Raw genomic sequence first — 16428 nt, forward strand, 5'->3', positions numbered from 1 at the left:
AGTCTATATTTTTCAGTCCATGAGTCATAGTAAACATGGTAGCGCCCATAGACAATGATGGATTAAATGATTAACAGCGAATGTTGCAACTTACATCTAATAGGTTAATTCTACTCTTTTATAGACTCTACAAAGTTGAAATTTGAAAATAACGGGTATGTCTATTCATGATGATGATAAATTATATAGTCATAGACTTGTAACAGTCTTGTTGAAAAAAAGAATTTTGTCTTGTGATTAACTTCATTTAAAATTTAACTTAATTTAAGTTCATTAGTCATTAGAATTCATTAGATTAATGATTAAGACATTTAAGACTTGGTCTTCTTGGACTTGACTTTATTATTATTCTTTAAACTCAAGTCAAGTTAAGTTAACTGTTAAGTGAAGTCACTGAAGTGTGACTAGGAGTGTCATAACAACTAAGCAAGTCTCAAGTCAACTCAAGTCATCAAAAAAAAAATGATCATGTCATGCATTATCATTATTACTTTATTAGTCTTATGTACTTTGACAAAAATTCAAAATAAATTATAACATCAGAAACTATCTAGACTCTAGTTATGTAGAGGCAAAGGCTGAGTCAGCCTGAGTAGAGCTTGCTGAGAGTGAGAGGTTTACAAATACAATGATACATACTGATACCAAATTTATCTTTCTATGACTATGTCACTATGTTATATAATATATAGATTTTAGCTGATAGCTTATAGATTAGATAGATCTAAGAAGCAAAGTTATGTCGTTTTATGTGTAAATGTAGAAAAATGGACTGAGTCTGAGTTAAAAAATGTCAAAAAAACTGTGATCAAAAAATGAATTTTCATCTTTATGAGTTTATCTCATCATAACTTTACAACCATAATAGATAGAAGCTTGAAATTTGGAACACATCTACCCCATTATATGGTTTTAAATTTGATTATTTCACCTCACATGCATCTAACATTGATTTACAGCTAATTCACATGTTTGAAAATTGACTTCGATCCTTTTTCTAGAATGCCGTTTGGTAGAAACTTCCTCAGCTTTATAATATTTATAAATATAATGTAAAATAACACCTTGATAGCATTCTCTCCACTAGGTTGATCAAAGATAAGCTGTTAAACAATGCATTTATAAATCATTTATACTTCATATTATCAACGAGAATTACTAATGTCTGATGCCACATGTTGCTGCATCATAAAATGACTTCATTTAACATCGTCAGGATGGACCCAAACTTGCCTTAATTGGCTTAATACGCTGATTTCCTTTTATATTTTGTGTACCTAAGTATAGAAAAAAAAGATTTCTAACACTACTCTATAATAGAAATATTGATTTTAATATTATAGTCATAGATTGTTATGGTAGTTATAATTTTTCCACTTACCCATTTAAAAAAATAGCCTAATTTGGCATCATTTATAACATGTTAGGGGAAGTTTTTTTTATTTTGGAGGACAAAATTTCATTAAAAAAATAATGAAATAACAAACTTTAAGCATAAATCTAGGTCTAAATTCAATAAAATAATACCAAGCTTGCTTAAAAATGATATTAAATGCAAAATCATTCTTACCTATGACTTTACTGTACATTTTTTAAATAAACACGACTTTCATTTGTTGACAATGTGGTATCATTCAAAAGCTTAGGAATCCTCCTTTAAGATTAGCACATACATGGGTTTTTAAAAAATGAAGCAAATAACAACAATCAATCAACTAACATCATGGGTTTGGAAGTCTAGCCATGCTGTTTTAAAACTATATAGCAGCTATTTTAGCAGTTTATAGGTCAGTAGAGTAAGGATGTCAAAGTACCTATCATTATCATATTATAATTATCATTATGATTATGACATTATGATTATACATAACTTCATCATAGAGATCGAGATCTACTTATTATCATAAAAATATCATATCATAAGAGTCTTATTAAAACATAATGAAATCCATTCATTGAAACTTGGAACAAGTAGATTTTTGTAGATAGATCTAGATCTATAGTTATAGTATACCTCATTTATTATGCTTTTAAATTTCATTGCTTCATCTCACGTATATATATATTAATATACACATACAGCTATCATTCATTCACAGCTTATATCCAATCAGGACCAATCCATTGTTACACTATGACTAACAAAATCTAGATCTACATGAGTTTTTTGCTTAATTATCTATATTAATAAACAAAGAAACTTCGTTTTTATTTTATAAGTATCTACTTCTGGTATAATTGATAACAAAATGGCTACTTTCAATTTGGTGGTAATTTTGGCATTCATATACCAAGAGCGCCGTCCAAAATAGCTTAATAATCTCAAGTGACTCTTATGTAGATATGGATACTACAAATTACTAACCGATAATAATTACAGAACAAAAATAAAAAAAGCTATCATAGCTTGAACACACCCTAATTTTGGACACCTTCTTAACTCTTTCAGTGCGAATTATTTTGATAGAAAAAAAATGAAGCTTTCCGGGATTTACTTGCTGAGAGTAACGCCGCACTGTAAGAGTTAAAAAACACCCAAGTTAACCAATCACATCGAATTTGGTATCCAAAGAATCGCCATTTTCCCCCTGACAAAATGATACTCTAATGATCTAATGTAAAAGATCGGTGCAAAAATAATGAGGTTTTACGCACTTTTCCGATGGTAACCGGGGACGCAACCGAAACCATGAGGACCAGCTTTTATCAAACAACCGGGAGCACAAAAATGGCAGTGTTGAAGTACCTAATTCAAGGTGTTATTTTACATTACATAAATCTATATAAATATTAAAAGCTGTGGAAATTTTTACCAAACACTTCAAACAGCATTCTAGAAAAAGGATCGGTCAATTTACTAACTTGAATCTATAATATAGAGATGATAGATCTATCATCTAGATCCATATCTAGATCTTTGACTAAATCTAGATTTATATCTATATTCTGGATGATAGTCTATCCTATCATCTACTGACAGTACTGATTTTAGATCTCTAGATGCTATATATAAGATCTAGAATCTAGACATATTATATATAGTATATTTAATAGATCTAGGTCTATTTTTAAATATAGTTTAGTTATATGTATAGAGTATTTGAGTCTAGAATCTTAGTATTATCTAGATCTAGAGGATATAGATTTACTATTATATAGATCTAAGATCATTAATCAATCTTAGTCTAAATTTTTCTGGACACAAAACAGCTTATTATTTCAGTAATCTCAAGATTGGTAATAGATCTAGCACCCAAGAAAAATTAGTTAGCAGTGACTGCATACAAATACAATATATACATATCGCCAAGAAGAATGTGACACTCTATTTTCAAATAAGTACAATTAAGTAAGCGGTGCTCTCTTTGTGTTCAGAATTTATAAGATTACAAAGAACCAATACAAAGAACCAACATAATCTCCACCCAAAACTATCTCCAACACATGGTTCATGCCCTTATCAGTGCTGTCCCTTATTTCATTGCATTAGATTGACAATTTTCTCTCATTAAAAAGTTGGATCCTAGTGCTGCTATTAAAAAATGTAATATGTATGCATTGATCATCCACTAGTATAGATCTAATATTGTTATTATTATTAAAATTTCAAAATGACAATTCAAAAATGAAACTCGCGTGGTTATAAAGAACTTAAAATAGATGTCTAACTGCACCAAGAAAATATAAATTGTTTATATATGGTTGAAAAATTTACCATGAGACAGGTACTTTAAAAATCTTAAATTCTGTGATATACGATGTTGGCCAAGGATGCTAGCAGGAATAGAGTCAAGTCATTCTGACAGGTGCTTTTATCCATTGCAAATGGTTGATGTGATCTTCAAAAAGTTTCAGAATAAGCATCTATATCTACCTTATAAATCTATATTTTAAATACTTGAAGCTTAACTTGTACATCTTTATTCATCCACAATCCAATAGCCAGTGCACATCAAACATATAATATGCTATTTCATCATTCCCTTTTCTCAAAATATCTCTCCGTACTTCACTCAAATATTTGCTTTTTGACTTGCACAAATTATCATGTGGTTACTGAGGTTTGTTAACATGTCTAAACTGTTTAGGACCTACTCGCATCATGGACATGGTTGTTGTTTTATTTTACCTTTCCCTGTAAGTGTCATTATGGGTTGTTCTGTTTGTTGTATACAATAATGAAAGAGTGAGTCTGGTATGAATGTATATTTTGGTTTTGTATAGTTACCATGTTTTGTTTTGTGTAATGCACAAATAGTAAGACAAATTTCATTTTGGATAATAAAGATTATTAATATTACTAACATGAGTTTTTTTCATTCCTGATTTGTAAATAAATAGTACTTTTTATTATTATTGTTATTTTAAAGTACCATGTCCTCTGAGAAAGAAGAAGGTTCAGAACAAAATCAGCCATTGTTTCAGCCTAATGAAGAGGCTATCACCCAAATCATGTGCTTGGGATTTTCAAGAAATGCAGCAATCAAGGTAAGCTGTACCTCAAACACAGCTGCTACTTTATAATCAGTTTGAACATTATAAAGGTTTAATATTTTACTGCTATTAATCGGTAACAGTGGCGTCAGAGGCAGGTGCGGGGGGTGCAGGCCTTTTCCAAAATGCAACTTTAAAAAAAAAATTACTGCCTCGAATGTCTCTCACAGTTTAATATCAACATGTCCCAACCCTTTTTAATTTAATTCTGTTTGACTTTATTATGTGTTGTAGAAGCCAGGAGAAAGAGTTTCTGAAGCTCAGAACAACTTTGTGTGAATTTAAGGCACTCCCTCATACATCTTATCTGACCCTAACATTTTTTGTTGCAATGTGTTGAAAAACACACAGGCGTAAGCCTCTCAAACGCTATTTGACACATAAGGCTGCAAGCTTTCTCCACGGAAATCAGTCTAAGGCAACTTTCACAGCCACTTTTCAGCAGGTGCCCACGAAATTTAGAACTTCTACAAAGGTGTGACGCCAGGTTAAACGTGGACGGCTATGTTTTTTATTTCATCTTTTCGGCTTTCTTGTTAATTCTGACTTTAGTAAACATGTTTTGTCTTGTCTAATGATATGTCTCACAAATGTCAATTGACGTCTAGTCGCCTCTTCCCTTAGACAGCGAATGCCTGTGATTTCTCTATTGGTAACATTATCTCTGGAGGATTTGTAGAATCCTTCTCAGCCATCCCTACTCAGTCTCTTTTCAACCTGCCACCCCTCGAAGCGTAGATGGGCGTGGGGACAATGATTGTATTGAGTAGGTGGATTTTAATCCCCAGGCTAATTGATTTTTTGTTTAAATAGGCCCTACTTATTGAAAGACGGCTCCTGCTTTCCAATCCGACATGCAACATCATGAGATATATCTCCATCACTGCCTAAATAGGTTAACTCTACTATTTGTTCTAGATCTGTATGACCAATGTTGATCGGGAACTGGGTAACCTGCACCCTATATGTATAAATTTGAGGGCGTCTTTATCCGTCAGCTCGTGTATACATTTAATTGTATTTCAAAGTAATGCTATGTCTTTTGCATAATCCATCTCGTTTGATTTATGCCATGACAACCCGAATACAGCCTGTTTAATGACATCGTCAATGGCTACAAGAAAGAGAAATGTGGATAAGGTACACTCTAATCTTTTATCCGTATCATTGTTGAATAATTCCAGCGTCTGTTATGAGACAACAGCTTGATTTGCTTTAGACATGTCCCTGAATCTGGACAAATTGTTGCAAGATACCTTACCTTTATATCTACAAAACTGATTTTTTGTCCTTTGTTGGTATTCCAGGCTTTTTGACGAAGTTTCGCAGGAAGTAAACCTGTTCAGTGCTTGATTTGTCTTTTCAGAAGTAGCTGAGAAACACTAGTGTAATTTAAGACCTTTTCCTTAAGGAGCTCTTGAATAATCTCTAGTAAAAAATATGTTCAACTCAAGGTTTCTCAATTCTATGATTACACATTTTTAATTTATACAATAATATTTGATAAAATGTGAAAAACAATGACATTTTAAAATAGAATCGAAAACCAATTTTCGAGTATAACCAATTTATTAATTAGCTTACAGTTTTATTGTTCAACATAAAGAAAGTTGTTTGTTTTTTAGGGGAAAATTTTTTTCTGGGGGGGGGGGAGGTGACACCCCGAGCTTACCGCACCGGGTGACACTGACCCTAGTGACACCACTGATCAGTAATAATATTTCATTGCTATTGACTGAATTTTTAAATATTGCATGTTAATGTTTATTAGTGTTATTAATGTTTGCCTTTTTATTTATTTATTTTTTTTTATTCAGGGCCTTTTTTACACTGGCAATCAAACAGCTGATCAGGCAGCTGAATGGCTACTAGAAAATAATGATAAAAATCTTGACACTCCCTTAGAGGTAATATAATACATTTCTAAATTTGTAGTTTAATGCTGATATTATTTATGAGAGTCAAAAAGTTTTTCTCCCAATCACAGTTAATTTAATTAGTTTTAAAGAGTAAACATGCCTGAAGTATAATGAAGATATTTAAATCAATCAATCACTCAAATACAATTATGTGACTTTTTTTTTCATATACTTAGTTTAATGTTAAAAAATCTGCAATTTCGTGTCACTCTTCCAAGGGAACTAGAGCACCCTGCTCAAAAGCTTTTTTTTTTTAATGGATTCCCAGTGCATGTAAATTTCCCTACATATAGATAAGGCAAAAAAACTAATTTTTAGGATTTTTACATCTTTTCTAAGTAACAGAATTTGTATAAACGAGCCAACCCACGGCGTAGAATACACCACTATTTAAGAAGATTACTTGTTCCCCCACCCCTCCTCTTTTTTTTTCTGAGCTGCGAAAGTTACGTGTGTTAACTTTAGTCCGACTTGCAGAAATAAAAGAGTTATCTTTCCGTGGCTTTTTCATCTTGGGTTAGATAGTCGACATGCGTGCATGATGTCCTGCATGGTTAAGCAACGTAGAGAATTATATATATAGATGTTAAAGTTACATTTCCCTTCATGGCCTGAAAATGTCTAGAACATTTAAAAATCATTTGTTAATACAATTTTTCTTTACCCACCTTGAAAACTACTAGTACTGGTACCCACCTATTTGTTCAAAACAAATGCATATATTATAAGAGCTATTTGAATTGTCATGAGAAATTTCTAAATTCTTAATCTAATAATAAATAATACTGGCAATGTCTTTGATCCTGAACATTAGGGTTGAGTGCAATGTTGTAAGTGACTATGCAAACCCATTTGTGATCTGCGAAACTAAAACTCAGAAAGTTATACGTTTTTCAGCTAAGCCCTGCTAACAGCTCTGTTTTCATGTATCATTTTCATTGGTTATTTAATTTTTATTTTTTTTTATGCGATTAAGAGATCAAATGAGTTCAGCTTTAATTATAATTAGGTATGCATACAACATTTAATAGTCTAATAATGACATAGTACTGTTATATTTTCCTTTTATTTATGTCATCATTAGATAAGTGATTTAAATATTTTATTGCAGGTTGATCTTCAAAATTTAAGTGACAGCAGTGACGAGGATGATTTCCTTACCACCGAGTCTTTTAAAATGGTGTTTGTTGTGAACTCTGAACTAAACATGGGTGTTGGTAAAATAGCTGCACAGGTAGCACATGCGTCAATAGGTTTGTTCAGGAATATGATAGAGGATGAAGCCAAAGCAGAAATGTTAATGGCATGGGGACATCTTGGGTGAGTACTGGGGCTACAATATTGTAATATTAAAACAGATTTTTCTACCAGGTTTGTTTTTTTATTTATTGTTTGTTTGAAAACATATAGAAATTTGTTTTAACTTTTCTTTCAAATTAAGCATTTAAAAAAACAACAAGTTTTTCGATATCTAAGTCGTGAGAAATTAGCTTTTTAAAATATTTTTTTTATCACGTTATTTATTTAACTGTATTAGGGAGAGGGTTAACTGAACACAGATGTGTACTGATTAGTTTAGACAATAGTAAGTGTCCATAGAAAAATTGTAATTCTTTATTAATATTGTGAATGTGGTTTTAGTGGAGTTAATTAGTGACAATTTATCAGTTTCTCCCCATACTTCATAACTTTATATAAATGTTCCGTGATGGAGTGGGATACAAATGCTTTCATGAACGTGATACATTTATAAAAGAACGTGATATATTTATAAAAGAATTTATGGACATATCCTTTATGCAATAATGGAAACCAATAAATTATATATTTTTATATTTTATTTAATAATAGCTTTTTTGGCTATTAGTATTATATAAATAAAGTTCCTTAGAGGATCTTGAGTTCCATGGTATAGAAGCTTATTTGTCTATTTGGCAATTTGTGTTTTTACAAGAATAACATTTATCCAGAGTAAATTAAAATGCTTAAAAAATGGGATTTAAACTTTAGACCATTAGGTTTATACTCAAGAGTTTTACTCATCTTACTCCATCTCATATTGAAACTTTTTTTCTTTACTCAGTGAGACCAAAATTGTACTGAAAGGTGAAAGCACTTTACAATTAGAGACACTGGCTGCTCAAGCTGCTGCACTTCATATTGACCACTATTTGGTGCAGGATGCAGGTCACACACAGGTTGCACCTGGATCAAGGACAGTCCTAGGCCTGTTTGGCAAAGTGGATGATGTGGATAGGGTAACTGGAAAGTTGAAACTTATGTGATACATCTTTGTTGATTGCCTTTTACAGTCTCTGTGGAAATACTATATACATAAATGGCTTCATGTCTGAATTGGTTTAAGCAGTATGCTTAATGATATTATTTTATTCTGTTATGAAGTATTATGACACTGTTCAGTGCTACGCACTTAAAGAAAAATTGTTTAGACCTTACTGGTGCATAAACATTTTTTAGCCTGTTGTGTTAAAGTATTAGTTTTTATAGCAGATTGCTAGAGTATTCTAGATTTTTGGATATAACAATAGAGAAAATATATAGGTCTATATAAAAATACACTAGATATCATTTATTGTAATTTTAAAAAAAAATTAATTTATAAATTTTGTTATCGCAATGAAATTATTTCCTTCTATTGAGGTGGGTTTTTTTTTTTTTTTTTTTGGATAGGTTAACAAGGCTTGTATTGATTTTAAAGGACTCCTATCAGCTTTGTAATTTTACAGGCTTTAGCCTTTTGAATCTTGCAGCACAGCCTAGTGCAGCAAATTATTATTTCAGAGGTAGAAAATTTCTATGGAGAGATTATGCAATAGAGAGATTTCTCATCCCTAACATTTTTTTTTATAGCAATCCTGTTGAGTGCATTTACTTTGTTATACCTAGATGCATTACATAGTTGACAAAGTAATGTTGAATCCCTTTAACTTGCTGGGACTCTTTCAGCTTTCTTTTTTTCTGTAAAGCAACAGAAAAAAATATATGACTTCCTTCTGAAACAAAGTTATAGTACACATGAACCTATTTAGAGCTAAAGAAAATGTGTGTGGCTTTAGAATGTCATTGTGAGGCCTAAGTGAATTCCATTTGCCTGTTATTATGGCACTAGGTGATATTTATTACAAATCAATATTTTTTATTTTTTTTTTAATAATGCCCAGTCACTTTAATTGTTGAGACTAAAGTAATTATTTTGCCTGCTATAATCACAAATATAAAAAAATAACTTTTTAAAAGAAAAAGAAAGCAATCCAAAAATTATGCTTTATTGCTAATATATATTTGTGTCTGATAATATGTTTTAAATCTAAAGGAATCACATTTCAGATATAGACTACAATTAAATGTCCATACCACTGCAGTTAAGTGTCCATACCTTAAATTGTTTATCCAAATCTTGCAGTTTTCAGCATTGAAATCTGCATCAGAATTGATTTAAGTATGCCTAAGAAAACTCAAAATGTCTTGTGACTAATTTCAAGGTGATGGTTCACATACTTCATATTTATCTGCAATATTTGCATTGGTTTATGTATTTCAGCACTGTATTTTATGGGGTTAGGGATGGGATATTTTAAAGGCATTTCTTAAATTAGTACAATCAAAACTTATTGTTTTAACATTGTGATGTTTTATTTAAAATGACTTAACATTAAAAATATCAAAGCTTGTGTAATGAAATGGATCATGTAACCTTTTATAAAAATACTTAACTAATTTTGGCTAACGCTTAAAATTCTTGATCTCAGCTTTGGCAAAAGCATTGAAGATAATTTTTATGAGTATTTTATTCAAATTTACCTAAGTTCTGTCAATTACATATGATTTAAAATAAAAACAGAATCCAGAAGAAAATGAGATGCTTTCCAACTATGCTTTTTTTTTGTTCTTTTTTTAAAACAAAGCTTATATTAACTCACTTATTCTATCCAGTACAAATATTTCTCCCACTTCTCATTCTCTGATCAAGTTAAAACTTTGCATAATTATTCATTGCTGCAAACAGAATAGATCTACGAGTCAATAGAAAATTAATTAATTATAGTTTATATATATATGTATATACAGTAATCTTACAGTATTGAGATATATGGCTGTAAATGTGTTGCTATTTCCCTTACATAGGCTTTGTTGTTGTTGTTTTTTTTTAATTAATTTTTACATTTTGTTTTTGTAATTAGCTAGAATTAGATCCAGAATCTATAAGGTGAGCATTTAAAAAGGAAAAAAATCAACAGCATAAAACAAAACTATGGTAATCCATGAAGTGACTTCTAGATAATAATTCTAGATTCTCTCTTATAACAAGAACTATTCCTAGATGAGTATCACGAGGGACATGGATCTACTATTTTCTGTTCCTTATAGTTATAAATGGGCCTGAGAAAAGGATGCTGTGCAACCAAAACATTATGAAGTAGACGTATTAAATTTATAATCCAGAAGCAAAAACCGTGCATCCTGTTTGTTTGAATATCTCTATAATCTCTCCATAAGCAGATGTGTACTTGTCTTCGATTGTCACCCCTGTAACATGTTTCTCTCGTAGGCGATCTGTGAGGGAGTTCAGTGCTGGATTTACCAACAAAAGCTACAGCTAAGGGCCCTCAAACAGTTCTAATGATACTTTCAACCATTTTGAAGAAAGCGCAAACAAAAACTTCCCTGATGTTATAAACAACATGGGCGTATCCAATGGGGGGATCGCATCTATAAGGGGAATCACTTAGGTCGTTAATCCGATCCAGAGTTGGCTAGTGAAGAAGTGAAAATGACAAGCTTTTACTCTTTTGTTTACTGCAACATCCACATTTAATCCTTCAGTTATTCTGGTTTGAACACGTGTTTCTTTGTAGTCTCATTCTGTGGCCTTTTTTATGTCTCGAGAAACGAGCTTTTACCTTTGCACTTTCTCATGAGACTAAAGAGTTCAAATCTTAATACACAGCTGCGTTCACAGGTTGGGCATCTGTAATCACCAGGCGCTGTTGCACTTTCACCTTTCTTTCTACTTTTGCTGTTGTATGCCTTCTGAAATACACTACCTTTCTTTTATGCTTGATCTCCACTATGTGGGTTGTGGATCGATCCAGTGCCTCTTTTTCCCAACTGTTAGTGTCGATTTCTTTTAAGTAGCCTACCAAGCCTTATATTTGTTGTCCCTATCTTTTGCCAGCTATGGCACAACATTCTAAAGTTTGGCAAACTGTTAAAAAGTTTATTTCAGCGTTCGTAGTTCCGCTAAAATAGTAATGAAGGGAGTTTGTGTTTTCCCGTAAAGAAGATAGGGGCCTATCGAATTTAAACTCACAGGTGGTCTCTGTGGGTCTTATAGCCTTAGCCTATCTTATTATATGCGCTGTGTGATAAGTATGCCTAATGCAGGTAAAAAAACAAGTTTTGATATTTTTTTAGTGCGACGAACATACTCATATAGGCTAGTGTGAAATGACGGTCATGCTTTACTTTTTAATATAAATATATCATTAGCGACATTATAGTTGTAATTGTTAATATTAAAAAATGAGCGTTCCTTTGGGTAAAAAAAAAGTCAACGCAAATCTTCGCGTGTGGATATTAGAAAACCGAAAAAAAAAGGGGGGGGGGGGGGTCCACATGCGAAATGTATCACATTCTTAATTACATCTTTAAAATGATTTGATGCACATGGTTGTTTTTATTTTGCCTTTATTTTTAGCTAAGGTTAACTTAGTATTAGTATCTACTACTTCTGAGACACGCGGTTACATCGAAGAATCGTAGAAATGTGTAGGCTTATAATCGGCTTAGATTTCTTTGGAGACAGAAGTGCTGCACCAACCTCCTCCAAATAAAAATAAATCTGTCGTAGAACCAGACATTCTTATAGGTGGCCAGAAACTAGCACATGTTAAAAAGTTTGTCTATCAGGGAAGCACCATATCAGTAAACGCCAACCTAGATGATGAGGTCGACTTCCGTGTTGCTCGTGCCAGTCCTGCTTTTGGCAGACTTCTAGGGCAAGTGTGGCAATGGAGAGGACTCAGCATATCCACTAAATTGAAAGTTTACAGTGCTGTAGTTCTCCTGTCACTCATATATGCATCAGAGTCATGGACCTTATATTCCCACCACATCAAAAAGCTAAACTCCTTCCACCTACGCTGTCTAATGAGTATTCATTAGGTGCATTGGTCTGACCACATACTAGATACAGAAAGCTGTCCAAAATGAACAGTATCAATGCCACATCAAAAAGGTCCCAATCTCAATGGGCGGGACATGTAGCCCGCGTGCCAGACCAAACGACTTCTGTATGGAAAGCTGTGTGCAGGAAAGCGCTCCCATGAGGGGTCAGTACAAATGCTATATAGACACATTTAAGAGCTCCTTCAAGGAGTGTGATTTTGACATTCACGGCTGGGAAGCACTTGCTCTCGATCGCTCATCGTGGCGTAAAGCTGCGAGTCTCAGAGTCACGAGATATGAAGCAAGAAGAGTGACCAAGTGAGAAGAAGCAGGCCTATCTGTATCTGACCAAGCTTACCCATGCCACGTATGCGGCCGTTTTTTTTTTAAAGCGAGGATTGGAGTTAACATTCATCTTCGAGTCAATAGGAAATGAGAAATGTGCTTATCTTCGATAACGAAGGAGGAGCTATACATGTATATGTGTTCTATAAATAATATATCACATAGGTCTATCAGCTCTAGGAGGCGTGGTGACTGAGTGTTGAAGCGCTTGACTTCCGAGCCGGAGGGTTCGAATCCTGGTGATGGGACTTTAAATTTCGGAATCTTTAGGGCACCTCTGAGTCCATCCAGCTCTTTTGGGTACTTAACATTAGTTGGAGAAATTTTAAGGAGTTGGTCGTTGTGCTGGCCACATGACACTACAGTTAACTGTGGGCCACAAAGACACATGACTTTTACACCATCTGCACTATAGTCTTTAGACCACTTGGTTTGAAAAGGGGGGGGGGGCTACTATCAGATCTAGATCTATATGCCATGTGGGCATTGGCTAAACATTGCTCGTCGTCAGGTTAAAGGCCATGTAGGCATATTCCAACGTTTTCCAACGTTGCTTCCCAACTTCATAAACAAAAAATATGATACCAATTTCGAAAGAAATGTCAACTTATTATATCTTTCTTGTCGCCTGTAACAACGACGGAGCATGCGTAGCCGACATTTCAAAATATGTCAATATCGCTGAAGAGTCACCTTCAGTTCGTTTTATTTATTTTTTTAAAATCCAAAATCATTTTTAACAAGATTACAAAGAGAGTTTGTGTTACACAAACTCAGAGGCGGCCCCCGTCGAAGTCGGATCCCTGTCGGATCTGCATATTCGCAAATAATATTCAAGAGGTGATTTAATTTTGATGGTCAAAAGTAATAATGTTTCAAAGATTCATTTGCCGTAAATTTAAATTTAAATTAAATAAAAAATAGTAGATTAGTTTTAATATATTAAAACATTACAATATTGATCAAAACGTTTGGAAATGAAAATCTACACTTTTTTTTTTACACTTTAAGTTTAGAAATTGAAATTCTACATCCTAATCTAGTCTATTTTAGTCTAAACTAGATCTAGAAATTCTAGATCTAGAATCTAGAATAATTTTAATTAGAATATAAATCCAGATCTAGATATACTGTAATAAAAATCTAGATCTAGTTTAAAAAATCTAGATTAGATCTAAATCAAGATATCATTCCTTTTTTAAACGCGAGTCACATAACGAGGCTTAATAAACATTACTATACCGAGTTCTTTTTTCATTTCATTTGAAGAATTAATTCCATATAACGTCAGAGGGAAAAAAAAACACTGTGTCACACGGCCTAGCTAGACTAAAAATCGCCTTCATCATTACGAGCCATTTATCGAGTATTCATAGACTTTGGTGCACCGAGTGCGTTCTTTAAGCATTTCATTTAAAGAATTCATTCCATATGACGTCAAAGGAAAAAAAACACTACGTCACACGGCCTAGCTAGAATAAAAATCGCCTTCATCATTACGAGCCATTTATCGAGTGTTCATAGACATTGGTGCACCGAGTGCGTTCTTTTAGCATTTCTTTTAAAGAATTCATTCCATATGACGTCAAAAGAAAAAAAAACACTACGTCACACGGCCTAGCTAGACTAAAAATCATTACGAGCCATTTATCGAGTGTTCATAGACATTGGTGCACCGAGTGCGTTCTTTTAACATTACATTTAAAGAGTCCATTCATATGACGTCAAAGAAAAAAAAATTCCATTACCTCACAATAGGCTAGTACCGGTACCATAAAAAGAAATGTCTTTATTTACACGAGATATTTAACGAGGGTTCATAGACATTGGTGCACTGAGTTCTAATAGAATTTATTTAAAAAGGATCAAAGCCGCATTGTTTTTGCGTTTTGTCTGTCAGTCGGTCTGTCCGTTATCTTGATATAAAAAAACAACTAAAAGTTATTAAAAATTGATTAACCTTTATTTTACGTTTCAAAACATCGCAATAATTTTTAGGTATGAACACAATTGAAAAGTTTATATAATAGATTGTTCCGGATGTTTGTATAAATAGTAAAAGAAAAAGAGAATTTCAGTTAAATGTAATACCGTTAATTAAATTTTTTGGATGGTCTCGTATAAAAATTAGATGTACTACAGCCATGTGGAGAGATTTTCATACCTTACTTTGGTGTTTGGATTCTGTTTTCCTTATAAATCGGAACATAATATTAACGATAATTAGATTTTATAATGTTTAAGGTAGAAAGTTAAATGTACTGTAAGAGAGTTGTGAGTTAAAATATTTTTCATAAAAATCCGTAAAAACATTATTTCGTAAATGAGAAGATTATTTTTTAATTAATTAGAAGAGGGAGTTCAAACAATTATTTGGCGTTAGTAGATTTTTAAATAAATTCGGAAATTTCTGGCGACGATTTGTAAGAAACAAAATCCGGAACTTTCTTTATCGATTACAAAACTTCTATGTTATGTTTTAGCAAGAAAAATAAATGTCTAAAAAGTAATTTTCAGTAATCAATTCTAGTAAATTACTTTTTTTTTAAAGCCCTGAACAACCTATTGTCGATATTTTTAAAATTTGTTTAAAGATGAAAATACGGAACAATTTGATATTGATAACCAAATTATAGTGACGCATTGTCAAATAATATAAGTGTAATATTAGTAAATTATGTGATTTCAAACAATCATTAGGCATAATTCATGCTTTATAAAACAATATCCGGAACATTTTTACACTTAATGAAATATAAGTCAGTATAGAGATTTTGATTTAGCATTAATATGCTATTTACATAAAAAACGGAACAACATATTATTGATAATGTGTTTTTGCAACGTTTAAACATGGAAATTGAATGTAATATAAATTAGAAGAGCAAACAAACATTTGTTGGGGTTGATTAGTTTTGCACAAAAAAATCCGGAACAATCAATTTTTAGATACTTAAAACTATTGAGATGTTACGGGAGGAACATTAAAGTGTAAACAGATTTTCAATAGCTTTTAGAGTTCTAGTTTTTTTAATCTAATCGCGACGGACAGACCGACCAACAGACAAAACGCACAAAAATAATCTTCTTTTATTTGGATGGGGGCACTAAAAAAAATAAAATAAAATCTGATTTTTTTAAAAAGTTTAAGGAATTGGTTTAGCACCTGATCATTTAGCGACGTTACGCTACTGCACGAAAATCGCTGCATAAAAAGTCCATTTAAAAAAATGTGCGTGATATTTACATACAAAATGCATTAGTAGCCTTTATAAACAAACAGAAATGTTTTCTTTTAATTTTAGCAGCTAGTTGACCAGAAAAAAAACATCTTTAAGTATTATTTATATTTGTTGTAAACATTTCCTGTACATTTTAAAAATATATTTGACTTAGTGATACTGAAAATACCCAAAATTGTCCATCTTTGTTAGCATATTGTAACATTGCCTCCCTTACATTTACGTAATTGTTTTAGAAT

General features: G+C 32.3%; 1 protein-coding gene across 1 annotated transcript; it reads left to right on the forward strand.

Annotated features, from left to right (window-relative positions):
• On the forward strand, nucleotides 1-10309 carry LOC106074715 (probable peptidyl-tRNA hydrolase 2). The gene is made up of 5 exons (XM_013235540.2): nucleotides 1-155; nucleotides 4371-4488; nucleotides 6312-6401; nucleotides 7525-7733; nucleotides 8497-10309. The coding sequence occupies exons 2-5, from the start codon at nucleotides 4375-4377 to the stop codon at nucleotides 8696-8698; spliced, it is 615 nt and encodes a 204-aa protein (XP_013090994.1). The 5' UTR covers nucleotides 1-155; nucleotides 4371-4374; the 3' UTR covers nucleotides 8699-10309.
• The last annotated feature ends 6119 nt before the right edge of the window (nucleotides 10310-16428 follow it).

The sequence above is a fragment of the Biomphalaria glabrata genome, chromosome 17 (assembly GCF_947242115.1).
Source record: "Biomphalaria glabrata chromosome 17, xgBioGlab47.1, whole genome shotgun sequence".
NCBI lineage: Eukaryota > Metazoa > Mollusca > Gastropoda > Planorbidae > Biomphalaria > Biomphalaria glabrata.